General features: G+C 56.0%; 1 protein-coding gene across 5 annotated transcripts in view; it reads left to right on the top strand.

Annotated features, from left to right (window-relative positions):
- The first annotated feature begins 3,572 nt into the window (after window positions 1-3,572).
- The window catches only part of LRRC27 (leucine rich repeat containing 27), a 28,877-nt gene continuing 6,677 nt past the window's right edge, over window positions 3,573-25,772 (top strand). The window contains exons 1-11 of one of the 5 annotated variants that reach the window (XM_045291653.1): window positions 3,573-3,633; window positions 4,621-4,917; window positions 5,218-5,348; window positions 8,371-8,429; window positions 14,509-14,652; window positions 15,315-15,630; window positions 16,408-16,551; window positions 18,228-18,333; window positions 21,442-21,560; window positions 22,463-22,568; window positions 24,314-24,680. In XM_045291653.1, the coding sequence (XP_045147588.1) occupies window positions 4,684-4,917; window positions 5,218-5,348; window positions 8,371-8,429; window positions 14,509-14,652; window positions 15,315-15,630; window positions 16,408-16,551; window positions 18,228-18,333; window positions 21,442-21,560; window positions 22,463-22,568; window positions 24,314-24,454 (1,500 nt within the window). In that variant the 5' untranslated portion in view covers window positions 3,573-3,633; window positions 4,621-4,683 and the 3' untranslated portion in view covers window positions 24,455-24,680. Of the gene's footprint in view, window positions 3,634-4,575; window positions 4,918-5,217; window positions 5,349-8,370; window positions 8,430-14,508; window positions 14,653-15,314; window positions 15,631-16,407; window positions 16,552-18,227; window positions 18,334-21,441; window positions 21,561-22,462; window positions 22,569-24,313; window positions 24,681-25,772 lie in introns of those variants that run through there. The other 4 variants (XM_045291656.1, XM_045291657.1, XM_045291654.1 and 1 more) reach the window with 4 other exon arrangements.

The following is a 25,772-nucleotide window of genomic DNA, read 5'->3' as shown; positions in this document are numbered from 1 at the left end:
AAATCCCGGGCTTGTGGCCAGCCCTCCTTAGTCCTCAAAGCGACAGACATCTTTCCTTCGGAACACTTTCAAGAGGGCTTGTGCAGCAGATTTGCCCAGTGCAGGGCTGTTGGTCATTTCTTGACTGCAGCTTCAGGGACACTGATTACGAACCCAAGTGAAATGAAATCACTGACGACTTCTGTCTTTGCTCTACTGATCGTGATGTTGTCAGTTGGTCCCGTGGGGGGAGGCTGCTTTCTTTATGATGAAGTGTCACCCACACCAGTCACAGTGAACGGTCATGTAAAATAAGCATGTCTAGGATTCCCGTGGTGCACAAAAGAAGGGAAAACACCCACAAAGGTTAAAAAAAGGGAGTTCTGAAACAAAAACTCGATGAAATAAAACACGAACAAGAGGTATAAAAAGATAAAATTAAAAATATAGTCATCAAAAATCCCACAGGCCTCTGGACAGCCCCCGATTCTACTGGCAGAAGGCAGACTGAGAGACTATTCCATCGCAGACACTTCCTGCCTTTCAAGAAGAAGATGATTCAGAGGCTGGGACCAGAGGCCACAGCGTGGAGCCAAGAGCCATGAAGAATTATTTCAAGGCTTTGTGACTTCAAAGAACCTTTAACAAATGCCAGCGGGATGTCAGTGACTCATTTGTGTCTCCCCATCTTGCGCCCTTGGAATTGAAGTATCTGTTGCGATTATACCTGTCTGAGGTGAAGTCCTGTACTGTGGCTCCCTACCATGGCTCCCTAACTCCCACCAGATGATGGGGTCGGACTATGCAAATAGAGTGTGTGAAACCCTGAAATGGGATGGAGAGGTTTTGACTGCCACTCCTCTGGTCGTGAGAAAGCTATTTCAGAAGCAGGAGCAGAGAGACTTCTCAGCAAAGCACGTTGGAAATCCCTGCCTGCAGTGGGGGGGTGGGGGAGGGTGTCACCATGCCACACAGAGACCAGCGGCTGAGGCAAGGGGACGGTGGGAGAGAACAGAGGGAGCAGGCTTCCGGGCCCACAGAGGCAGAGGCCAATGGATCACATGGCTTAAAAGGCTGAGGACTAGAGAGAGACTTGTCTCCGGCAGAAGTATTGGTGTAGACAAAAGACTGTATCCTTAGTGCTTTCTGGTCCTGACTCATGGTAACCCGGTAACTTCCCTAATAAACCCCATTCACTGTGAGTATTGTCATTGACTTACAGGTTGGCCATTGTAAGATTACAGAACCCAGCAGAGAAGTAGCACGTCATGGGAAGAACATGGGTATCAGGACAGAGTAAATGTAGGATGGAGGTGGGGGTATGTCTTACTTCTTGGTCTTGAGGTGTTGAGGAACTGGATTCTCCTCCCTTGTCTAGCAGAGATCAGATGTGGCCTCCGCACCAACATGTATTGCCTGCAGGCTGCTTATCATCTGCCCTTTGCCTCCAGACTGAACAGCCTTCCCTTCTCTTCGGCCTTCCACATCTCATCCAAGTGCTTCTTAGTGGCAACTCCTGATCCGCAATCAATCAGCAAAGCGTTCAAAGGCACACCAAGAAAAGGGTACCCAGGAAGGGGGTGGGCCCAATGTGGAGGACCTGCAGAGAGCAGGGAACACAAGCTCGCAGTAAATGTTGGGGCAGCCATCTTTCCTGTCGCGTCGGCCCCTGAGACTAGAACTCTTCATGTGAATAGAACGCCTCGTCTTTCTCCCACAGAGTAGCTGGGCTGGCCTTGCAGTTAGCAGCCCCATCCATAATCCCCTGTGCCACCACTCTAACCCTAGGTCATCTATAGACAATCAGGATTCAGTGTGAAGCTGAGCTCAGTCCCTGCAGTTTGATCGTACTTCACCCTTCCTGTCACTGCACGTTTTAGAGTCCCAAACCAGAGGCTGGGAACTAGCCTCTACTTCCTTGGTGGTCTCAGAAAACAATCTTGACCCTTTGGCCAACGGTCTGTTGAGGGTTTTGCTCAGCAGGTGAGCCTTCCAGGGTCTCTTGCAGACAGACAGATGTCCACCCAAGAACAGCAACTTCAATAGCCATGCTCACTGCCCTGTGAGTCCTCTTTGACCTAGACCTCCTTCTTCTTCACTGCACTTACCTAAAACCATGCCACCTTTGATTTGTCCATGTTTCCTAGGTTCAGTGAAGGGGTTAGTATAAATGACCTAGATCATCATATAGAAGCAGAAATCCAATCATTTTTTTAAAAAGTGGGTCTTGTTGTTTTTTTTAACAAGAATCATTCACTCTTTCCTCATTTCTAACAGAACTCCACTTTTTGTTCAAGTATGTGATGGTTTTGCAACAGACCCATTTGCCCAGGCTCAATTATGTTACCCAGAACTCCTCTGTGTGTTTCTGGTCAGTGTGGTCCACTGATGTTTCAGCTCCTGCATGCTGTGGTCTATCTGATAACTTGCATCATCGGCATAGGGTGGTAGGTCGCTAGGGCTACAGGGGTACCTATTTCAGCTTCTCCAGCTCCTGTCCTAGGTGTGCACGTTGCTCTGCAGAACATCACATCATTAGAGCTGAGTCTTATCTGGTGGGCTCCAGTTGTGCTGGTGTTCGTTTGTCCCTACCTTCGCTTCCTCTCACTTTGTGTCGTCCAGTTTCCCTTCCCGATTGCCTGCCCTGTGGACCTGACTCCAGTCATGACCTTCAGACGGTTCAACCAAGATTGCTGAGCGTCAAGTCCCTGTAAGAGTTCTCTTAACAAAAGAATCCCCTAGTAGTCCTGCTTCTCTTACTGAGACCTGGTTGCTACCAGAATCCACAGTCCATACCAGTGGTCTCCAGAGAGGTGGGCCAGGCCAGGAGATCACGTGAGGCATGGCTGGTTGAAGATCGCGTTCCCCTTGCTGCAGACTGTCTAGATATTTAAAGCAGTTCTGACCAGAGAGCTCTTGAGGCAATCTGCTGGGGGTTTGAAGAGTCAGGCCCTATTCTCCCTCTGGCCACGGATGTCCACGTGGGCACTGTGCCTGGGACTGCAGTCCTGTGACTTGACGAGGCAGCAGGCCCACCTGAACAGTGGTCACATCTAAAGATGTTCAGACTCCAACTCTTGATGATGCTCGCAGGCACCAAATCTCGTTCCCTGGAACTGCCCCCAACTCGGGACCTCTTGTTTTGTGAAGCAGAACCTTCCCAGCATGCCTTCTGCGTGCGTGTGTGTGTGTGTGTGTGTGTGTGTGTGTGTGTGGGCGGGAGGGGCGGGGGGTGGACACCGGGGATCCACACACGACCCCCTCGGGCTAGGATGCTCCTCTGCTCATGTCAGGGCTCCTTCGACTCCGGGTCTCAGCCATTCAGCCTCCTCAGAGGGCTCCCCTTGCCCCGACCGGAGTCCGCAGGTCTCCGTCCCTCGCTCGCTCTGCGTCATCAGCTGCCGGGTGGAGTGGCCGCAGGTCCGTGGCCAAGGCTCCCCGGAGCCAGGCTGGGCGCTCGCGAACCCGGAAGAGCCGGCCGCGGGAGCCGCCGTGCGCACGCGCACCACCGCGTGCGGTCTGGCGCCCGCGGGCCTCCGTACAGAGACGCGTCTCCATGGCGACCGCCGGCGTCCGCGGCCTTCTGGGTTGGGTCCCACCGTTCCAGGGCCAGACCTCGCTGAAGAGCTGGCTAGTGGGGCCCTGGCGCCGCAGGTGAGGCGGGGGAGACCGGGACCGGACCGGGGGCGCCGGGGCGGGGAGATCAGCGGGTCTCGGGGCGCTGGCGACTGGAGGCGGAGACCGAGGCGGGGGCGGGATGGGGTGTGGTGGTCCCCGAGGAGACCGCGGCACCCTTTTGCCGTCCCTTCAGCGTCCAGTCCCACCCAGCCAGCCGGGCCGGAAGGGAAACTGAGCTGGGAGCCCGTCAGTCTGAGGCCCAGAGCACGTTCTCCTCTCCGCTGAGAGGGTGGGGAAGTTGTAACCCTCCCCTCCCCGCCTAGGATTCCCAAGCTAGGAATCCTGGCCACGCGCCCCGCAGGCCTCTGCTCAGACCTGGCTTCACCCAGACCACAGGGTCCAGTGTTGCCTCACCCCGCCCCCAACTGACTGATGATGCCTACCCGGACTCCATGTGGGGGATTCAGAGCCCGCGGAATCCCACTCCCTTTTCTTAACGCGCCCACACGAGCCGGCGGCCCTGGTCTAGTAAGGACGCAGCCACGTGCAGGACACACCCTGGTGGCCTCGGAGTGGAAGCAGGCCTCGACCCAGGGAGCTGGCAGCCCGCCGAAGCCCCAGAATGGGTGGTGGGCAGATGTGGTGAACGACCTAGATCCAGAGTTCTCATTGAACCAGTAGGTTTCCCCAGCAGCGTGCTCCTGGACCTCAGAGGGCACGAGGGTGAGCCCCCAGCCCCACGCATCCCATAGAGGCATCTCTATGCCCCACCCAAGCCCCCTTCCCAGAGTGCACCTTGGCGCTCTGAGGGCCTGGAAGTGCAAGTGTGGGAATCTCATGACAACAGGAGAAGGACTTTGATTGGCACTTCCTCAGGTGGCTGTTTCCCACAAAGTTCACTCACGTTCAGATGGGTGACTTGGTTCTCTACAAAGAGAGCTTGATCAGCTGTTGGCTCACAGCCTGCAAGTGCCTGCCTTGTGCCACTGTGAATGTCTGCGTTACCCTGCTGCCCGTCCCCAGGTGACCACAGACCAGGGAGGATGACCCTGAGTGGCAGGAGCGCCCCTTCCTCCTGGTGGACAGATGGAGGGGAGCTGCACTCACCGAGTGCCCACAGCTGCTGACGCCGCCACCCCCACCGAGGAAGAAGATGATGATGGTCCCAGTGAAGGAAGGGCCCGGCCTGCCCCTGCTGCCGAGGAGCCGCCCATGGCTGCCAATGAGGGGCTGGGCGACGTCTCCCGCTTGCCTGTGTTAGACTTGAGCCAGACTGGCTTCCACCGCTTCAGAGAAGTCTTCCAAATGCCCCAGCTGAAGGTACGTGGGCCAGTGGGCACCCTGCCCGCCGCCGCAGCCTTTCCCGTATTGGCATCCCCCTGGGACCAAGATGCTGGAAATTCCAGGAGCTGTGGGATTAGGTCAGGGGCCAGGTATCTGGGAGGAAAAGGGTTGGAACCTGTGGACTGTGGCCCAGACACATCCCTCCCGCCCTCAGCCCACTCACGTGGCCAGTTGCTGTGGCCTGAGGGAGTGCTTTCGGCCTCTGTCCGTTTGCCATGCAGGGGGTCTGAGTGGGTTCACCAGCACCCCCTGACTGACCTTTCTTTCTCCCGTAAGCAACTGTATCTTCAGAAAAATTCTCTCTGCACGATCCCTAAAGACTTCTTCCAGTTACTGCCCGAGCTGACGTGGCTGGATCTCAGGTTCAACCGGATCCAAGTGCTCCCTGCGGGGATCGGATCTCACAAGTAAGCTTTCTGGCCGCAATTCCCAGCATTCCTAAGGGCACACGCTTCAGCTGAAAATGCAGAGAGTGGCTGTCTGTACAACACAAAGCTGAGTCTGTTCAGGCTGGAATCTGACTTCAGGAGAGAAACCAAAGGCAGCTAAGAGGTGGCCAGCAGTCCCCTGGGGGCATGCTCGGGGGAGTGAGGTAGAGGGGGACAGCTCTGCAGTGTCAGGGACATACTCAGGGGGCAGGTGACATCCAGAAATGACTCTGGAGTATTCGCCCCATGAACTCACTCTCTCCCCGTTCCAGAACATTCAAAACATTCTCCAGCCCCTTCCACCCCTCACAGGCCCTGGCCAGCAGCCATGGCCTGATCGGTTCTGTCTGAGGCCAGGCAGTCATGCTGGAGGGAAGTGTTGTGCCCAGTGTAGTAGGTGCTGGCCTCCAAGGCTGCCCGCCTCTCTGTGCACTCTGCGGTTGCCCAGCCCCCCAGGAGTGATGTGGTGAGCAGCTGTAGTAAGCAGCCTCTTCCCCTGAGGACCCTGTCCTGTCCCACTCCCCCACCTTGTCCGTCTTCTCACACCTTAGGAGTGGACTTCATGATGCACCTCCCCATCTCCTGGGCTCAATCACCCCTGGTGCCGACAGAGGCAGCCCCGTTAGTGCCATTGGGGCATTGCTAAGGTGACAACTGTTGGACACCAGTGTTGCTGAGGTCCTGCAGGGTGCTGGCACTGTCCCAGCAGAGCAGGTGACAGACATATATGCCCAGTGAGTCTGCAGTGATGGATGCCACCACCAGTGGCAGGTGGAGGTCAGGGGTCAGGAAGACCTCTCTACTAGGTATCCTTGGCCAAGGACTTGGATGGAAGGAGGAGGAAGTGAAGAGTCCCAGGAATGCCTTCCGGGCAGAGGAAAAGCCTACAGGCCCCTTGGGGGAATGGGCTGGTCAGGTGTGGGGTCAGCCATGTGACCCGTGTGAATGACTGGAACAAGGTGGGGGGTAAGGAGGAGGCGGCCCACGAGGACAGGTCTTCCTTTGAACGAGATGTGACGTCAGGAGAGTGGCTGTTGGCAAGGAAGGCTAGCCACTCTCTGGGGGAGGACAGGGGGCTGTGGGCCACAACAGGAAGAGAGGTGTGTATGGGCGGCCCCTTACTTCTGAAGCACCAAGGTCTGGTATCCTCAGGCAACAGAGCAGGTCGCCTGCCCTGCGTTTTGTCCCTGAGTGTCCAGATGTGACCACGAGGACGGGGTCTTGAGCTCCAGCACTTGTTGAGCCCTGACTGACCAGAGGGGACTGAGCTGCCCTGTCTTGGGACCACCCTGTCGCTCACAGCTTAGCCTGAGTGGCCTCTCCGGCCTTCTGACCCCGAGATCAGGGTCTCCTGGAGAAGGCCCAGGTCTTCACACGGAGCCCCTGTGACTTGGCGCTCAGTCCTGAAGGGAGCTGCCACTTGGAGGGTAAAAATAAACGACAGCATCGTCCCACCAGTACCACGAGTTTTCCTAAAATAAGAACGTTCTCAAATTCGGGAATTCTGACTCTGCCAGTCAAAGCCAGCTGTGTAATGGGGTTTTAAGATATAATTTTGCTTGCAATTTGTAACCCGTTCTATCATTACATTAGATCAGCTTGCGGAAGAGCTGAAACATATTAATTAAGAATTTTAAGTAATTATGGGCTTATTAAAAGCCCTAATCTTTTCAAAAATTACAATTAAGACAATGGCAGTCTTGCTGTCACCCCTCTCCGTGTCTGAGGGGTGGTGGTGAGCGAGGGCTCCGAGGGAGGCGAGAAGAAACGCCTCCTTGGAGAAGCTGGCCCAGTTCCCGCGACACAGCTCTGCAAATGCACACAGCACACAAATACTTACCTGTTCGTGGGTCTGTCAGTCGAAAGTCAAGCGAAATGACCAGAGGTAAACTTAGAATTACTGATCATTTTTAAGGGATGAACCTATCACTGAAAATGTATTCAAGAACAATTTGCTGTATAAGTCAGGTGAAAAGGCCCCTACATATTAGGGTGTTAATAGCTGGTCAGTGTGCCTTCTTCCCACCCACCTGCTCTCACGCTTTCTCTTTAAAAGAAGCTAAATATATAGCCTCTGTCTTCGAGAACTTTCCATTTTTAATGGGATGTGAAGATGCACACACACACACACATCACCTGTAGGGTCATGCTGGGACTACACAGCTAGAGGCTGGGCTGGGAGGGGTGGAGTGAGAAGCAGGCTCCTCAGGACAGGTGCACTTGAGCTCATCTTTACGTGAAGGATGAACGCCAGACAAAGCCATAAGGATGAGATGCCGACAGACACGTCGAGGCAGGGCCTCGCGATGGCACCTGCAGAACCTCAGTTCCTGGGTGTCAGCAGGCTCTGCAGTCACACACTGTACTTGGAGGAAACCCCACCTTAACATAGGTCCCCCGACTTTGAGACTGCTCGGAGTGCGCAGCACATGGGCAGTTAAGGGACAAACAGGGCAGGGTACAGTGGGAGTCTCCCTACGTTCTAGCCCGCAGAAAACTTGCCCAGAGGACCTTTGAGAATGGGAATTCCTCAAAACACACCGGTATCCACTGCACGGTAGCGAAGCCCACAGCAGTGTCCTCAGCCAGGGGCAGTTTGACATCCAGGAGACGGGTGTCCAGTTGTGGGAGCGCCTGCCGTTGTCATGTCTGCGGAGGCACTCCTGGCTGGAGGAGTGCAGGCTGGGGAAGGGGCTTCTGAACATGCAAGGATCCCCTAAGGGACAGCCCCCTAAAGGTCAGTAGTGCTGGGGTTGAGAAAGCTTGTCTCAGATCGGCCGTCCTGCACAGCCTGTGTTTGTCTTCACCTACACTGTGTAAGTGTGTCTGTCTGTGTTAAAGTGCATGGACTCCCCCACAAAGCTGCCCCTTTAAAGAGAAAAATGAAGAGACTCATCATGGTACATTTTACTGATTTTTTTGCATGGTGTATTTTAAAGATGGTCATTTAATCTTCGGCTTTCTACATTACAGTTTTGTTTTATTTTGTTTTGTTTTAAAGGCACTTGAAAACTTTACTTTTAGAGCGGAATCCTATAAAAATGTTACCTGTGGAGCTGGGTAAGTATTGCAACAATAAAATAAAAGATGGCTTTTAAATGATACCTTTTGAAGTTTCTGGAGCCTGCAATAGAAATACCAGGCATGAAACAGAAGTGCTAGCCAAGTGACTTGTAAAACCACTTCTGATTCTGTTCTCCTGGGAGGTAGGATAGCACAGCTCCCAGGGGCCATTCATGTCTTTTTATAAAGTATATCAACATGTAGAAGTCTGGCATAATAAGTGGTCACTATGAACTAAAATCCACTTGATGACAACAGGTTAAAGGAAGACTATAAATCCTTGACCCAGATAAACAAGCTGCCATCTAGCTAAGAAGCAACAACGTCCACATGGAGGAAACACACAAGCCTGTGTGATCACAAGGTGTCAAAGGGATCAGGTATCAGGCATCCAGGGGGAAAAAAAATCAAATCATTGTGAATGAGGGGGAGTGCAGATTGGGGACCCAAAGCCCATCTGTGGGCAACTGGACATCCCCTTACAGAAGGGTCGCGGGGAAGGAGATGAGCCAGTCAGGGTGCAGCGTAGCAATGCTGAAACATACAACTTTCCTCTAGTTCCTAAATGCTTCCCACCCCCCACTATCACGATCCCAATTCTACCTTACAAATCCAGCTAGACCAGAGGATGTATACTGGTACAGATAGGAACTGGAAACACAGGGAATCCAGGACATAAATCCCTCAGGACCAGTGGCGAGAATGGCGATCCTGGGAGGGTGGAGTGAAGGTCAGATAGACAGGGGGAACCAATTACAAGGATCTACATATAACCTCCTCTCTCGGGGGCAGACAACAGAAAGTGGGTGAAGGGAGACGTCGGATAGTGTAAGATATGACAAAATAATAATTTATAAATTATCAAGGGTTCATGAGGGAGAGGGTAGTGGGTAATGAGGGGAAAAATGAGCTGATACCAAGGGCTCAAGTAGAAAGCAAATGTTTTGAGAATGATGATGGCAATAAATGTGCAAATGTGCTTGACACAATGGATGTATGGATGGATTATGAGAAGCATTGTACGAGCCCCCAATAAAATGATTTTTTTTAAATAAAAAAAATCCTTGACCCAAAAGACAGCTTAGGAAAATATTTTACTGCCCATACCTTTATAGGCTCACATGAACCCATAAGTTGTATTACGGGGATAAATCCTGCTAGGTCACAATATGTAATATTTCTGTATTACGTTTGCTAGTTTTCTCTATATATATTTCTGCTTATGTTATTTCTATCCTATCTTCAAGTTTGTTGAACGATTCTATCAGTTCAAATCTGTTGAGCCCTTCCAGTGGATTTTTTATTTTATTTTAATACTTTTTAACTCCAGAATTCCAGGTGTTCTTTTTCACATCTCCTCCTCTTTGCTGAAGAAGCCCTGGTGCTGCAGTGGGTTAAGCATTGGGGATGCCAATCGAAAGGTTGGCAGTTTGAACTCACCTGTCCCTCTGCAGAGAAAGATGAGGCAGTCTGCTTCCGAAAACGTTCACGGCCACCGAGACCCTCCGAAGCAGTTCTGTGCTGTCCCGTCAGGCCACCGTGAGCCAGAGCCAACCTGGGGCGGCGGCACATTTCACTGATTTGCTTTATTCGATGTGGCATTGCCACCCTTGGCTCAGCGTGGCACCCTTTAGTTCCGCGAACAGACTCTAATGGCTGTTGTGAAGCTCTTCCTGTGAAAGTTGGCATCTGCTCGCTCTCACACGCAGTTCTCCCTGTATCCCTTTTCCTCTGGTACCTGGGCTACACTGATCCATCTCTTTACATGCCTTTCATGTTTTGTTGGGACTGGACATTTCAGACGGCATCTTCCAGCAGCTCTGGTCCTGCCCTCTCCCCCACCCCCCCCAGGGGCTTGCTGTTACTTGTTTATTGTTCAGTGTCTGCCTGGAGTCTATCAGTGAAGTCTTCCCCACCCCATGCCCGCCTCTTAGCACCCTTCCCTTTGGGTGTCCTGGCTCACCTGAGGAGAAAGTGCCATCGGTGAGGCTCTCTCTTCTCTTCCCCTCCTCCTCCCCTGCAGTACAAGTTCATAAACTGTCAGTTGATTGCTCAATTGCTGTCAACAACGCCCTGGGCAACAGCTAGATCTACAAAGGAACTCCATCAAATTGTGACTTCTTTGATGACATCAAGTCTGAGGACCCTGTTTGATATTTGGTCTTACCCCAGGACTGTTCCTTCCAGAAAGCGTATTGCCTGGTTCTCTCCTGACCACTAGCCAGCCCGCAGTCTAGATCATTTCTCTCTGAAAGCCACAGATGTGCGATTGCCCTTTCAGTGCTGTCTCCACCGCTTTGGAGGGGTCCCGGGAACTCAGGGGCTGATTAAGGATCTTTAAGGTACTGCCCTCACCAGGTGGAATATACAAGAACGGAATCAACTTCATCTGTGGGAAGAAGCCATGGAGAAGTTCAAGATCACCAGTCAGAACAAGTCCAGGCTCAAGTGGGAAACACACCATCTGTGGCTCATAGGCAACTCTAAGGGGAAGCTGAAGAAAATCACATGAGCTCTTGAGAGTCGAAGTAAGACCTTGAGTTGTATCCCACTTGAATTTAGAGACCATTGCAGTAGATTTGGTGCGGTGAATACCAAAGTCCGAAAAACAGGTGCATTATGGGATGATATTAGACATTGAAAAGGCAAGAAAGAAAGAAAAGACCAAGATAGATGTTAGAAGAGACTCTGAAACTTTTCTTGATCATAGAGTAGCTAAAGCCAGAATGATGGAGTAAAAGCTGAAGTTTCAGAGAGTGGCTGAAGGAGACCAAGCTTCACAAGGAAATGCAAAGACCTCAAGGCAGAAGACCAACAGGGACGTGCACTCAGCATTCCTCCCATTGAGGAGTCAGAGGGGAATTCAGGTCTCTAGCGGGAACACTGAAGGACCCCAAGAGCAAAGTATTGACTGACTAAGGGGTGGAGGCATAAGGGAGGTAATACACAAAGTAACTGTGATGTTCAACCGTTTCAGAAGGTAGCATATGATTTAGAAGCAGTGGTGTTGACGGGAGATGTCTATAAACTGCACTGAAGGCTCTGGGGAGAATTGAGAAGTTTGAACAAACCAGTGCAGTGCTGGCTGGAAGCACTCACTCGTCTATGAAATGTGGGCAGTAGCTACCTGGCTGACCAGGAGGAGAGAGCCATCCTGTGCCTATCCCAATGAAAGGTAAGCCAACAGGATACAAAAGTCATCCCAAATTAATACCACACGCAAGTCAAAATTTTCTGAAGATAATTCAGAAATGGTTTCTGCAGTACATTGACCAGGAACTGGTCAGAACCCCAAGGCAGATTCAACCACCAGGCGATGTTGGAGCGAGGGGTGTTATTGCTGATGTCAGATGGGTCTAAGCTAAAAGCACAGAACAGCAGAAAGCTCTTGTCTGTGTTTCATTGACTTTGCAAAGGCATTTGCCTGGATCATAAGAGACTGGATAACCATTACTAAGGACCAACAACAGGTAGGAGACCCCACTTTCATTCACAAAACCTACTAAGCAGTCATTGGTGCAATGACAGACCAACGGAACAGAGTAGAGAACCCAGAAATAAACCCATCCTCCTGCAGATAACGAATTTGGTGTTTTTAAAACCAAAGGACCAAAACACATTAACAGAGGATGAGCTGGTCTCGTCAGCAAATGGTGCTGGCAAAATTGGATCTCCGTTTGCAGAACGAAGCGGAACCCATACCCACTCCAAGTACAAAAACCAACTTGAGGGATTGGAGCCGAACTGTTTTATTAACTCTTTTTTTGTGTGTGTGTGTGTTTTTGGGTTTTTTTGTGTGTTTTTTTCTTTTAAAAAAATCATTTTATTTGGGGCTCATACAACTGTTATCCCAATCTGTTTTATTAACTCTTGAACTGTAAAGATCATCCGTGGAAAAGTAGGGACCCTTTGGGTCCTAATACAGGGCACAAACAAACACACTATCAAGCCTCATGAAACACGTGCACACAGCACCAGACAGAAAGATGACTGGGGCTCATGAAATAAGAAACTTCTGTGCAGCCAAAGATTTTACTGAAAGAACCCAAAGAGCACCCACAAACTGGGACAGTTTTGACAATGGCATCCTGGACACAAGGAACAAGTCTCTGATCTAGAGAAAACTTAAACACCTCAACAAGAAAAGGCCAAATCACCCAATTACAAAGTAGGCCGAGGACATGGACAAAGAGTTTACCAAAGAGGACACTCAGGTCGCCACCGACCATGAAGCAATGCCTGAGGTCACTAGCCATCAGAGATCCCAGTCAAAGCATTGATGAGGTGCCGCCTCACTGCAGCATTGAGAGCAGAGTTCAAAATAGCAGAAAGCAAAATCTGAACTGGGTGGCGAGAGGTGTGGAAACCCGTGTGCCACCTCCTCAAACAAGTCCCACCAGCAATAGTGTTACTTGGTGTGTAGACCCTTTAGACCCAGAACATAACATGAGCTGATATGTCCAGACCCATGTGCATTGTAGGCGAGTGGGGGGGAGGGGAAGCAACAGGCTGGAGGGTAGTCTGGTGTTCACGTGGGTGAAGGGAAAGATAATATCCCACAAAGGGTGAATGGGGAAAGGGGGTGGGAAACCAGGCAAGCCACGGGGAGGTTGGAGACGCTCTTTAATTTAAGTGGTGGGATAAAAAAACTGTCTCATACGAAACCCCCATCCCATTCACAAAACTTCCAACAAAATTATGGACAACCTGAAGCATGAGAATCCAGAACACCAACTTGTGCTCCCATGGAATCTGCCCACGGCAACCTTGCGATGCAAGAGAAAACATTTAAGTTGTCAGGGACTTGTATTTTACTTGGGTCCACTATCAGCAAACAATGATGCAGCAGCCAGGAAATCAGATGCTGCCCCTTAGTGGACAAACCTGCTGCCAAAGGCCTCTGTTTCAATATTGAAGATGAAAGGCGCTGGTCACTTCCAGGTCACTTCATCCGCACGCAGACCCTGGGAATGAGTAAGGACGTCCACGGGGCTGGCCTTTGAATGGGGCTGGCAAAGAACACCGAGCATCCCATGGACCGGGAGAAGCACAAACAAGTACATCTGATGTTTGCAGTCGGACACCCGAATGCCCCTTAGCAGCGAGGATGTCAGGACTCTGCCATCCATACCCACTGGGGGCCAGTGCCGGGAGAAGGGCATCATACTTGGGGAGGGGGTGGAACAGAGGGTCCGAGAAAAGAGGGAGGAGGAGCCCAATGGGATGGATGGACACAGTGGTCCCAGCGGCGGGTTCAGAGATGGCAAGTGGGGACAGCGCTAGACCAAGCAGCGCTTTGATCTGTTATGCATACTACAATCAAGTGATCAGTCGCTATCAGCCAGCGCCCACTCTGTAGCCTTTAACAACGGGAAATAGGCAGCTGCGCCCCACTCAAAGCTGGCGGGCGAGCCCCATTTTGAACGTGTGTGAAGGCGTGACCAGCCGCCATCTTTGAGCGGGGCACTGTTGGCTTCTCCTGTGGGAGTCAAAATGCGTGAGCAAGACTGAGCTGCTGTGCAAAAGGGTGCACTGCCCGTGTTCCGGCCCATGGCTGACCTCTGTTACGTCGTAATTTCATTTTCCTTGTTTGTTTCATAGTTTTGTTCTTGGAAATGTGACGTTTTATTTATTTTTTAACAGTTTTATTGGCATATAATTCACATATCATTTAGTCATAGTTAAAAAGAGTTAATAGTTTGGTTCAGTCATTAGAATACAACGACTGTATTTTAATAGTTTAATAGTAAATAGTTCAGTCATATTGAGAAGAGCTGTACAATCATCCCGACAATCAGTTTTAGACAAAGGTGGCATTTTGCATCGTAACTGACAGCACCGTTGCGATCTGACTTTTCCCTGAGGCCTGTCTGTTGGTGCGGGTGCTTGAAGAGAGCCTTTTGGCAACTGGGCCGGCCTGGGTCTCCAGAGTCTCAGCTGCATTTGGGGACCCCCCCCCCACTGTAGGAGCACGTCTCCGTCACACCCCATATTCCCTGTAGGATTTCCAAGCAGCCACTGACGTCATTGCTCTGCTGCTGCTCTCCTTGCTGACTGACCCCGTCCCCCCCCGCAGGGACCGTGTGCACCCTGAAGGCGCTGAACCTGAGGCACTGCCCTCTGGAATTCCCGCCTCAGCGCATTGTGCAGAGGGGACTGGCAGCTATTCTGACCTTCCTGCGGGTCTGTGCCGCCGAGACCAGAGAAGCCACCTCCAGAGGTCTGTGGGGTGATGATTAATGGCCAGTCTGTGGGGAGGGAAGGCTGTGCCGTTAAGGCTGCGCACGGCCTCTCGGTGGGACTCGCAGGGCGCCAGGTCCACGTCTCTGCTGCGGCGGGAGAGGGAGCCCAGGCCAGTTGGGGGAGAGCAGGGGTGCTGCTGGCCGGCTCCTGTGGCCTCCTTGGGCTCCGATTTCTTCACTAAGTGAGGCGGCCGGCCAGCCGGCCGCTTGGTCTGGGGAGACCTGGGGAGACTCTTGGTGCCGCTGATCGTCTCCAGACCCGGAAGGGGATGTGGTCGAGGCTGCGAGGAAATGGTGGGGGGATGGCCACCAAGCCAGCGGTGGGCCCTGCCCTGGGATGGTGCTAGCCTGTTTGAACAGCATTGCTGAGCGGGGCGGGGCTCACGGTGGGCTGGAAATAAAAGTAGGGAAGGGCTGGGCTGGGGTCATGCCGCAGGCTTGTCCTATGGGTGCCCCACAGCGGAACACGCCCAACAGGAGGCCGAGCGCTTGTCATCCACGCCTGCCCCCAACTCCCTTCACCGGGGGCCCCTGTCCCACCTGTGCCGGCTGGGAGCAGTGCCACGCGGGCCCTGCCCACTGTCCTTGCAGGACGACGAGCCAGGCAGCGGACGCCTCACATCGCGTCTTCTCTTCCCAGAGAAGGCGACAGGTACTTGCAAGCCTCCCTGCTTGGCTCCGGATCCTGAGGAGCTCCCGCTTAGAGCGAAGGCCGAGCCCTTCCCGCCCACGGAAAAGCTGCGCAGAACCGGACCCCCCAAGGCCGGTGCCTCTCTGGAGGAGTGGCCAAGCAAGGCGGAGATCCGGCGCTTCTGGAAACTGAGGCAGGAGATCGTGGAGAACGAGAGGGCCGAGACATTGGGCCACCAGCTGCTGTCCGTCCAGCTGCCACCCAGCCTCAGGGCCGTGCTCAGGACCAGGCGGAAAGAGCAGCCCGGGGCCCGGCTCGCACTCCGGTAGTCTCAGACGCGCAGGCTGCCAGAAGTCTTGCTAGTTGTCTCAGAAAACAGTCACCAGGCAGCGTGGCTTTGCTGTCTTTTATGATGGGTGACAGGAGGACACAGGCCTGTCCTGCCTGGGAAATTGGCCTAGAGACGGGGCTGTGCAACACATGTCAGAGTGCACCTGTGTGTCCATCTGTGGTCTGTGTGTGTGTTTAAATCTGGGTCTGTGTCTGTGTGATCTGTGTGTGTCCTGTGTGTGTGTGTTTGTATGCGTTGTGTTCTGTGTGTGTCTGTTCTGTATGTGATCTGTGTGTCTGTGTGTGTGTGTTTGTATGTGTTGTGTTCTGTGTGTCTGTTCTGTATGTGATCTGTGTGTCTGTGTGTGTCTGTGTTCTGTGTGTGTCTGTGTGATCTGTGTGTCTGTGTGTGTCTGTGGTTCGGGGAATGGCTGCGGTCTCCCAGGGCAGAGGCAGAATACACATGGCCACAAGGTTTTAAAAAATTCCCTGGAGAGAGAGTTCTGAGGACTGGCAGCTAAACCAGGAGCCCGGCTAAGAGCCGGCATAGCTGAGGGACCTGGGATGTGGGGAGCTGGTGAGAGCAGCACCAGAGGGCACGATCCTGAAGTCGGAATTGGGAAGGGGAGGGGCTCAGAGCGAGAACCCCTGCCTGGGCTGTGTCCCCGGGTCCTGGATCTTGGGGGTGCTCTCAGTGGGGTATTCGGGGGGCAGATCCTAGTAAGGTTTCCTGAAATCAGGGCCCCGCCCGTGACCTGTCCCCTCACTTCAGAAGGTGGACATTCCCCTTCAAGAGCACCCTGCCGGAGCTCTCGTCGTCAGGAACAGCCCTCCCGGCCAAGAGGGTGGAGGAGGGCCGCGTGGCCGCACTCAGAGAGCTGAGGGAGAAGCAGATGCTGATGGAACAGCGGAAAAGGTGAGCGAGGGCACGCAAGTGGGAACTTGGTGAGGATGGCAGGTGGGCACCGGGCAGGGAGTCCTGAGACTATTTCTCCTGAAGACCAAGCCCCCCCCCAACCCCCACCCTTTGGGTCCCATCCTGGCCCGCTGACCTCTGTCCCATTCCCTGCTGCCCCTCTGTCACCGTGAGGGTGTCTGGTGTTGATGTGGCCCTGCTAACACTGTCCCCACCCCTGGTTGACGTCTATGCCTCAAACCCATCCTTACACCTCCTTTTTGCACCCCACCCCCCAGCACAACCAACCCTCCTGGGTCCCCAGAGGCTGGACAGCTCTGACCATGGCCACCGCGTCTGGGTGCCCCACAGCTCCTGGTGGGCTTCGGCCAGTGGGGAGTCCCTGGTGCTATCAGAGATTGCAGTGGGCATATTGGGACATCATGGACCCCCTGGGAAGGTCACCTAGAGCTAGCCAAGCCCTTCCCTTGGCGCCCTGCCTCCTTCATCCTCCCCTCCCAGTCCCAGCCCCTCAGACGTGGGCTGGGCACCTTAACCCTCCGCAGACCCCCACATGCTGCCTCTCATCTCAGGAAGGGCCCCTTGGCTGCAGCTGTCTGGTCAGCTGGACACGGCAGGAGATGCCCGCTCGGCCTAGGGCCCGGGACTCAGGCAGCCTCACTGGTGCACGCACTGAGCATGGAAGGGGGCGTGGGACCCACACAAGCAGATGCCCAGGGGGAGCTGAGAGAGAAAGGCCGTGGGCCTCCCTGGTCACCGGCTGACAAGAATGAGTGCAGACCTCACCCCAGGCTTGAGGGTGGTGGGCGGAGACCGGCAGGAAAGGAAGATGCTGTTGAACGGCAGTGCTGGTGAGGAAGTCACGGAGCCGTGGACACCAGAGGAACCAACAGCTGCCCTGGAGGAAGGATAGCCAGGGTGCTCTGCAGAGGCCAGGGTGGCGAGACTTTGTCTCGCGCGTGAACTTGGGACATGTTGTCAGGAGAGACCAGTCCTTGGGGAAGGCCGTCATGCTTGGCGAAGCAGAGGGGCAGCAGCAAAGGGAAGACCGTCGACAAGATGGCCCAGCCCAGGGGCAGGTGTGAGGAGGGCATCGGCCCGGTGGTGCTGTTGGGCACAGGGTCACTGAGGCAGGGCCCACGTACAGCCCCTGACCCACAGCTGCGGCCACAGAAGTGGGTGGCGGGGCCTTGCTGGACTTGGGGGTCACTGAGTCAACCTTGACATCACTCAGGCAGGGGTTTCGTGAGGCTGCTGGCCTTGCTGGGGGGAGCCTGGGTCTGCCTCTGCACACTGTGCCCCAGGGAGGTGGGCAGTGCTGGCTACCCCCACATTTGGAGACTGGACAGCCCACCCGGCCCCTTAGGGCCTCGTTGGTGAGGCCAGCTCGGGTGTCCTAGAGCCCAAAGGTGCAGTGGCAGGAGCAGGGGTAAGGGACGCAGGAGCTGAGCACACAGCCCCCGCCTTGCTCTTCCCTGGAAGGGTCCCTGGCTTGAAGGAGGGCCTGGCTGCCACAGGGAGCAGGCAGAGGAGAAAAGATGCCCCCTTACCCCCACCCCCCAGGCCTGTGGGGTCTCCCCAGCGCTACCACTCAGGGGCTGCATCGGGGACTAGGGACAAGCTCCCTCCACCCTGCAGCCTGACACACAGCAACCAAGGCCGCCGTGTTCCCCCAGAGAGAGGCAGATCCTACGGGAGTGGAGGGAACAGACGTGGCGCCTGAAGAAGAACAAGCAGGGGCTCAGCCGACTCCTGCCGCTGCCCCCGCCGCCCAGGAACCTGGTAGGAGGGGGCTCAGGCCACGCCAGCCTGGGCACAGGCATGCTGCTGTCTGTGGCCCTTGTGTGTTTTGAAAGATAATGCAGATGCAGGCCCCAAGGGAGGGGCAGGGAAAGGGCGGCTTAGGAGTGGGAGGGGTGATGTGGGCTGTGGCAGTCCCCCAAGCCCAGCGGGCACCCAGACTGACAGCTGCTGCACCTCAGCTCCTGCCCACGGCACGACTCTGCTTGTCTGACCCACATGCCCTTAATCCAACCCCTAGTGTGTGGGACACTCACGTGGACCCCCCTCCGCCCCAGCCCCCGGCCCCCAAAGGGGCAGGGCCGCATTCTTACATGAAGCCCATTTCCCTCAGCCCTCACCTGGTTGGGACCCCGGTCAGTGGTATGGGATAACATGGTCCCCTGGGGTGCAGACTTGGAAGGACAGGTGGGAGACACCAGCCAAGCAGGCAGTGTGGGTTTGAAGAAAGTCCCAGAATGTGCAGACGCATGTCATCCCCAGAAGCTCTGGAACTCTCACTTCATGACCCGGAGATGCTTCCTGTGCCCAAACCCCCACAATGCTCCAGTCAGAGACAGGGGGAAACGTCTGGGAGACAGAGAGTCCGGTCCCAGGGCTTCAGAGCTGACTGTAAAGTCAGAATTCACAGGAACGTGGGCAGACGGTGTGTGGAAATGTTTGCAGACGGAGAGATCGAAGAGGGGCTCCTCCTGGGGCCTGCTCCTGCCGGACTCAGTCCTGAGGGGGTCAGCTCTTGGGAGGCTAGCTCCTGAGGGGGTCGCCTCATTGGGGAGGTCAGCTCCTAGGAGAGTTACCCCCTGGGGGATTAGCCCTGGGGGCTTGGCTGCTGGGGGGGCGGTCATCTTTTGGGGGTGGGTGGTCAGCTCCTGGGGGGGCAGTTCCTGAGGGGTCACCAGCCGGTCCCCACCGAGGCTGACAAATGAGAGTCCATTCTGCTGGGCAGGCCGCTCACTGTCAGCGTTTTGGGGAAATACCAATTTAAACTTGAAAGAGGTACCCCTCTGGACATTCTGGAAGCCTGTCTTACGGAGAGGAAGGGCCATCTCAGGTGCTCAGCACTGAGTGTGGAGCCCAAGAAAAGACTCCGGTGGGCGGACGCAGGCAGCACTGCGTCAGGGCAGCAGAGGACGGCTCCTTGGGGCTTCCAGCCTGCCGTCTTCGACGGAACAGACACTCTTTCCCCCACAGAGCAACTTGCGAGTTCGAACCACCACCCTATCTGTTAACAGCTGAGCACTTTACCCACCGCACTACCAGGTGGAAAGGGGCGTGAACTGGGGCATAGTCTGCCCCAGGGCTCCATGGAGCTGCCCTGCAGTTCCACAGGAAGACACATGGGGGCGGCATGGCTCCACTGACGCACATGGGGAGCAGCGTGTGTCCAGAATGTGTCTTGTGTGTGCCCCCTTGGGGGGGTGTCTTGTGTACCCTGTATCAGGGAACACCTACCTTCCTGAGGCCTCAACACCCCAACCAGCCAGCAGGGCCAGCCCTTCCTGGTCCTCTCTGGCTCCCCGGGAGGGTCCTTTCCCAATGCTCAGCCTTGGATGAGAGGCCCAGGGCCCAGGGCGCCTAGTGCTCTCGTCCAGCATGGCCACGGCCTTGAAGCTCTGCAGAGCAGGGTCCCGTACAACGGCTTCAACCTCTGGCTCTCCGACTCCGACCTTCCCGCCACGGAGTCGATACTGACTCAGAGCTCTGGTACAGGGCAGGGTTTCCCAGACAGTGAGTCTTCACAGGAGTAGAAAGCCTCATCTTTCTCCTGAGGGGTGGTTGGTGGTCTTGAACTGCCAGCCTTGTAGGCAGCAGCCCAACAGGTAACTACTCCAACACCAGGGCTCCTCTCCTGGCCCAGGGCCTTCCCCATCTTCCCGCTGGGACCATCCAGAGCCCCCGAGGGGCAGGTTTGCTGGCTGCCAGGCAGCCCTGCCCTGGCCCCCTCACACGCTTCTGGGAAAGGTGGGTGAGTGTCCCACCCCACCCCTACTTCTGTGAGCACCTTCTGAGTGTCATGTCAGGTGGGCCCTGTTGGTTCAGAGGTAAGATCTCTCCTGGAGAGAGACCCCTCGTGCACGGCCACCACCTGTGAAGGGTGACACAGAAAGGCCAGGGAGGGGGGTGTCCGTCTCTGACAACCGGCCAGTGGCCCTGCTACAGACCTCACCCCACGCTGCAGGCAGGGGTGCACGGGACGCCGGGAGTCAGGGCTGACCCGGCAGCAGGGCTGGCACAGCGCGGGGCACAGTGAGGGCTCAGCCGCCAGCCAGGCCGGTCTCCACTGGCGAGCCTCGGAGGAAAGACCTGGCTGCCTGCCCCTGCAGGGCCACCCGCTGCGCCTGCCGCGCTGCTGTAAAAGTGTTGGCTGTGCTCTCCCAAACCAAGCTCAGAGGTCAGCGGCTGCAGCGGCCTCCCCAGCCCCAGCCCCTCGCACACCGCCTCGGCCGGACTCCCACACCAAGGGCTCGGAGACGCCCCTGAAGAAACACTTGGACCCAGAGTGGCTGTTGATGTAGTCACACTTGCTATCTGCTCTTCAGCAAACCCTGGGGTCAGGCCTACACAGCTGTGGGCAGTTGGCCAGGACACAGAGCAATTGGCGGGGCACTATGGGTAGTTGGGGGTGCAGTGAGCAGTTGGTGGCGGCGGCGTGGCCTGTTGTTAGCAGCGGCACAGTGGGCAGTTGGCAGGGGCAAAGCAGCTTTCACATACTCGGACAATGGTCTTTATCCAAAACAACCCCAAACTGGGCCCCTAAGTTCCCTGCAGGTTCACCTTCTCATGGGTCTCAGTCAAAGGTCTAGACCTCAGACCGGCAGGCTGTCCTGCTGTGGGGCTCAACTCCGCACCCCGCTCCCCACCATTTTGTTCCTGAGGGTCCCAGAGATGACTAGACCCCTCTGTGAAGGGAGGGGGGCTCCGTGAGGACCCTTGACTTGGTCTCTGTGGTTTCCACAGGACCCAGGGGAGCTGTGCACCCATTGTCCCGAGGGGTGAGCCCTGGAGCCAGGCAGGCCTGTGGTGCTGTCCTCTGAGGCGCTTGGGTGGCATGTGCCCTCCAGTGTGGAACATCTCGTCACGCCTTCCCAGGTTGCGTCAAGGGCCCCCTTAGCCACCGAGCTGATGGGCAGTGAGAAGCCCCCCACAAACCCCACCAGGAAGGCAAAGTCCAACCAAGAGAAGCCGCCACCAGCAAGCAGAGCACCCAGGTCGGTCCCCCAGACGGCCCTGTGACTCCTCCAGGTCGGCCAGGACAGTGCCCACCAGGGGTGGGGGTGACCGGATGACTTGGACCTCCATGTAGCATGGTGTGGGGTGGACCTGGTCCTCCGTGGAGTGGGTGTCCAGGCAGGGACAGGGTGACAGTCACTGGTTACAGAGCCTCAGCCCACCAGGTGGACCCCGTGTCCTCTGGCCTGGAACTCTGGGTGCTGAGTTGGGCACAGATGTCTGCCCATACTGCCCCGAGGCACCACTGTTTGCAAGACAGGGCTGCCCCACCTATACCAGTGCCCGGTGTGGGCTCACCCGTGGGTCTGGCATCTGAAAGGCTGTAGAGTAGGAAGCACTAGTGGAGAAAAGAGCCAAGAACGAGGGCTGGGTGGCCACCAAGTGAGGCTGGGGGCTTCCTCAGCACAGGACCACAGACCCTGGCAGAGGGGACTTTTCGGGGGTCTGGGAGCCTGGTCACTACAGCAGGGAGGACTGGGCTATGAGCTATGGCCAGCAGGCTGCTGAGTTGCCTCCCTGGGTCCCAGAGAGCCAGAGCCTGGGGGTGACCCCTCAGTCACCCCGTCCGGGGGCACCCCGAGGTGAAGGAGGTGGGCCAGTCCAGCATGCCACCTGAGCCTGCTGTGAGGTGGACGTGTGGGTGAGAGCTGGGCCACCCCAACTCCTAGTCTGCTGTCGACACACGTGGGCCCTGTTTCCACTGTCCCAGGTCCTGGAAGGCCCAGGGCCTGCCCCTGGACGGGTGGGGTTCGGTGTCCCCCAGCATCCCGGGAGACCCAGGGGTGGCCTAGCATCACCCCAGGCTGCTCTGCCATGCTGCTCGGATGGGAACTTACCTGACCAGATCACCGGTAACCCTGTCCCTCTGCCTGGCCCGCAGAGCCCCCTGGGAGGAACATTTGGAGCAGGAGGTTCGGCAACACATCCGGCAGATCCAAGAGAGGAGAAAGCACTGTGGGGGGGCGGCCTCTCAGGACCTGGAGGTGGTGAGTGGGGCCTGCAGCCTGGGTGGCCTGTGTTCTGGCAAATGGGGCCTGAGGCCACAGCCCTGGGTGGTGGTGGTGGTGGGGGGTGTTTCTGCTCATGTGAGTCCACACCCCCTCCCTGCACCCTGTGCTCAGTGCACACCACTTCCCTGGTCATGGGCTCTCACCACTGCCCACCTGGGGCTTAGGGGGGCTTGCACAGCCAGCCCTCCCTAACCAGGCCCCTCATGCCCAGCGGGGGAGCTGTTCCGGGGTTGGGGAGTGAGGGGTGAATGCAGAGAACTGGAGGACCCAGAAGTGGCCAGCCTGGACTCAGCGTCCTGAAGCAGGGCAGTGGTCTGAGGGGACTCTGGGAGAAGGTGCCCCGGGGCCAGGCAGCAGCGGTGGAGCCACATTCCTGGGTGGCAGCTAAAGGGGTGGGAAGGCAGGAGCCATGCTGAAGCCCCTAGGGAAGCGTAGGGGTGCTGCCTGGCCTTGAGGCTGAATGGGAGCTAGACCGGGTTATCCAGAGAAACAAATCTAGTGACACTGGTATATGTGTAGGGAAAAACTTTACATCAAGAAGTAATTGCATATCAAGAAAATGCCCTAGGCCAGCGCAACGCAAGTCCTTAAGTTTGACACTAGTCCATAAGTCCCTCTTCAGACGCACACAGCCAGTGATGCGGGATGCAGGGAGGTCACAGGCCGGCTGGTGCAGTCTTGTGGATCCAAGTCCACGGGAAACATGGCCGGGCTGCGGCAGCTCCCAGCGGAGAAGGCCACGCCCCAAACAGGGCTCATCAGGCTGTGATTGGATCTGCTTGACAGGCTGGATCCCCGCTCTTGCCAAGTGTCCAGTTGACATAGCATCTCCACCCGGCACAGAGGGATGAGCCATTTCCATGAAGGCCTCAGAGTGAGACTGGTGTTCTCCCCAGGCCCACGAGGCACTGTGAGAGGTTTCCTGACGTCTGTGTGGAATGCATCTGCTCAGCAAAGCAGACCCAAAAGGGGGTGTGGAGAATTCTAGGCAAAGGAGCTGGCACTCCAGGCCATGGGCAGTGATGGGGTTTTCCATGGTCTCCCAGGGGACACACACAGTAGTCCTGGGGCTCAGCCAGGTGGGATGAGCAGGGCTCACTCCCTGGGAGGGCTTCACAGCAGTGAAGTAACAGGACACGGAGGCCGCTGACCCCACAAGGAGCCCCGTCTGCATGGGGAGAAGTGGGGTGGCGGTCTCAGGCTTGGGAAGTGGTCTCTCCTGCTGGAACTGTATGTGTACACCAAGGGCTGCCAGGGATGCATGTGAGCCCCAGCAGCGGGAGCGGTGGGGATGGGGGTGGGGGCTAGAACGGGGAGAGTGAGGACAGGGCTCCACCCTGGGGCGGGGGCCATGCCCTCCTATCTGAGACCTCAGTGCCTGGCTATGGCCGGTTGTTGGTCTGGGCTTTGGCTGGGGGTGGGGTTCAGCTTGGAGTGCCTTCACTTGCTTTCCTGGCTGTGTCCTGCGAAAGGCGGCGGCTGAGGGTCTGGCAGGATGGTGGGCTTTCCAGGCCCAGGCACCCCAGCAGGGTGGGCATTTGCCCTGGCACCGTGCATGTCGTTTCTGGGTCCCCATGTGTCTGGCCTGAGTCTGTGGGCCCCAGGGGTCCCGATGGGCCTGAGCTAGCACTGCCACTCACCCCCACCCCCGCAGCATAGTTGTCCGCTGGGCAGATGCCCGCTGGCCAGTCTGTCTTCTAACCCAGCTTTCCCGTCCCAAGGCCACACAGCTCCAGGAGGAAGTGACGAAACCCAGGCAGCGCCTGAGCCGGGACCATGCTTTCCCCACGCTCACTGGGAACCCGCCCCTTCCACCGTCCACAGCACAACCACAAAATATATTTTTTAACACAAAATACTAAGCATCTGGAATGTTCTCAGACGCCAACGCTGCAGTGGCCTTTGACTAGCGGCCGGCTCCCAGCAGGAGTGGGCAAGCCTTCTCATCTTCTTTCTTGGGGTGTCGGCTGTGTGTAGTGGGGAGGATATTGGGGTTTGATATCACGATTCTGTGCACTCAGCGTGTTGTGTTTAAAAAGACTGATGGGTGCGTTCCTCTAGGAGGTGAAGGATTTGAGCTTCATTAAAGGAGAGAGGATACTGTGAACAACTCGTTACTGGCTTTTCTGCCCTGTCCACTGATCCCATCTAACAGCCTGCCCTGGTCACTGCTGGGGGGGGCGGGGGCCGGGGCGAGTCTTACAACTAGAAAAGCCAACCTGGTCACTGTGGGAGGGGTGGGGAGGTCTCACTGCTAGAAAAGTGACTCCAGACTAGGCCAAGCATTGGGCAGCCTGGAGGAGCTAGGGACTTTGTATGTGCATCTCTGGGGCCATGCCCACCCCTTCTCCACTGCCAGACAGGGACCCCCCCAAGCCCTTCTCTGGATTCAGCCTGGGTGACCCACAGTCAGCTCCCTGGGGTCCAGGACAGCCCTGCTGACCAGGTGAGCTTCATCCTCGACCCAGTCAGAAAGGCCCGACACAAACAGAAAGGTGGGTAGCACAGGTGTACCTCAGAGGAAAAGCCTGGCATTTATCCTAGAAGACCAGGAGTAGAAAACCTACAGGTGGTGCCCTGGTCTGGCATTCAGAGGTGCCCAGGAGGTAACATGGAGGCTACCACGGGCTACCCTGACAATGGCGGGCCTTGACAGTGGTTCCAAGTTCACTCTTAAACAGCTCACATCATGTGGGGATCACAGAGATGGGGGTTGGGGGCGGGTTGGGGTCTGGTGGCCCCCACTGTTTGCCTCTGTACCCCTGGAATGGCAGGAGCTGCAGGCTTGGGCTTGGGATGTCAGGATCTGGCACGGGGATGCCCTCATCCAGCTTCCACCCGCCACCTCCCCAAGTTGCTGCTTCACCTGGTGAAAGGTATTCATTGCTTAGGACTTGCTGAGAAGCCCCCTCCCCACCCAACAAATGGGTGCTGCTCAGCCTTGTACCCATGAGTGCCTGGCTCGGAAGGATCCCATCAACCGACAGCCCCTGCCCAGGTTAACACACCAGTCTGGGAGAGCCCTGGTCTGCCTGCTACCCAGAGGGTCTCACCTGTCACCTGTCCTCAGGTAAAAGTGCTCAGCTGGTGGCAGCCCTGGCTGTGTCCATGGCTACTTCTGCTCCCCAAAGGCACCTGGGACAGGTGGGGAGGGGTCCCTACTGGGTACATAAGCTTCAC

Source organism: Echinops telfairi, unplaced genomic scaffold, assembly GCF_000313985.2.
Source record: "Echinops telfairi isolate 266 unplaced genomic scaffold, ASM31398v2 ScPeMD7_70;HRSCAF=299, whole genome shotgun sequence".
In the NCBI taxonomy this organism is placed as follows: domain Eukaryota; kingdom Metazoa; phylum Chordata; class Mammalia; order Afrosoricida; family Tenrecidae; genus Echinops; species Echinops telfairi.
Note: the sequence above shows the minus strand (reverse complement) of the source record. Positions and strands in the feature narration are given on the sequence as shown.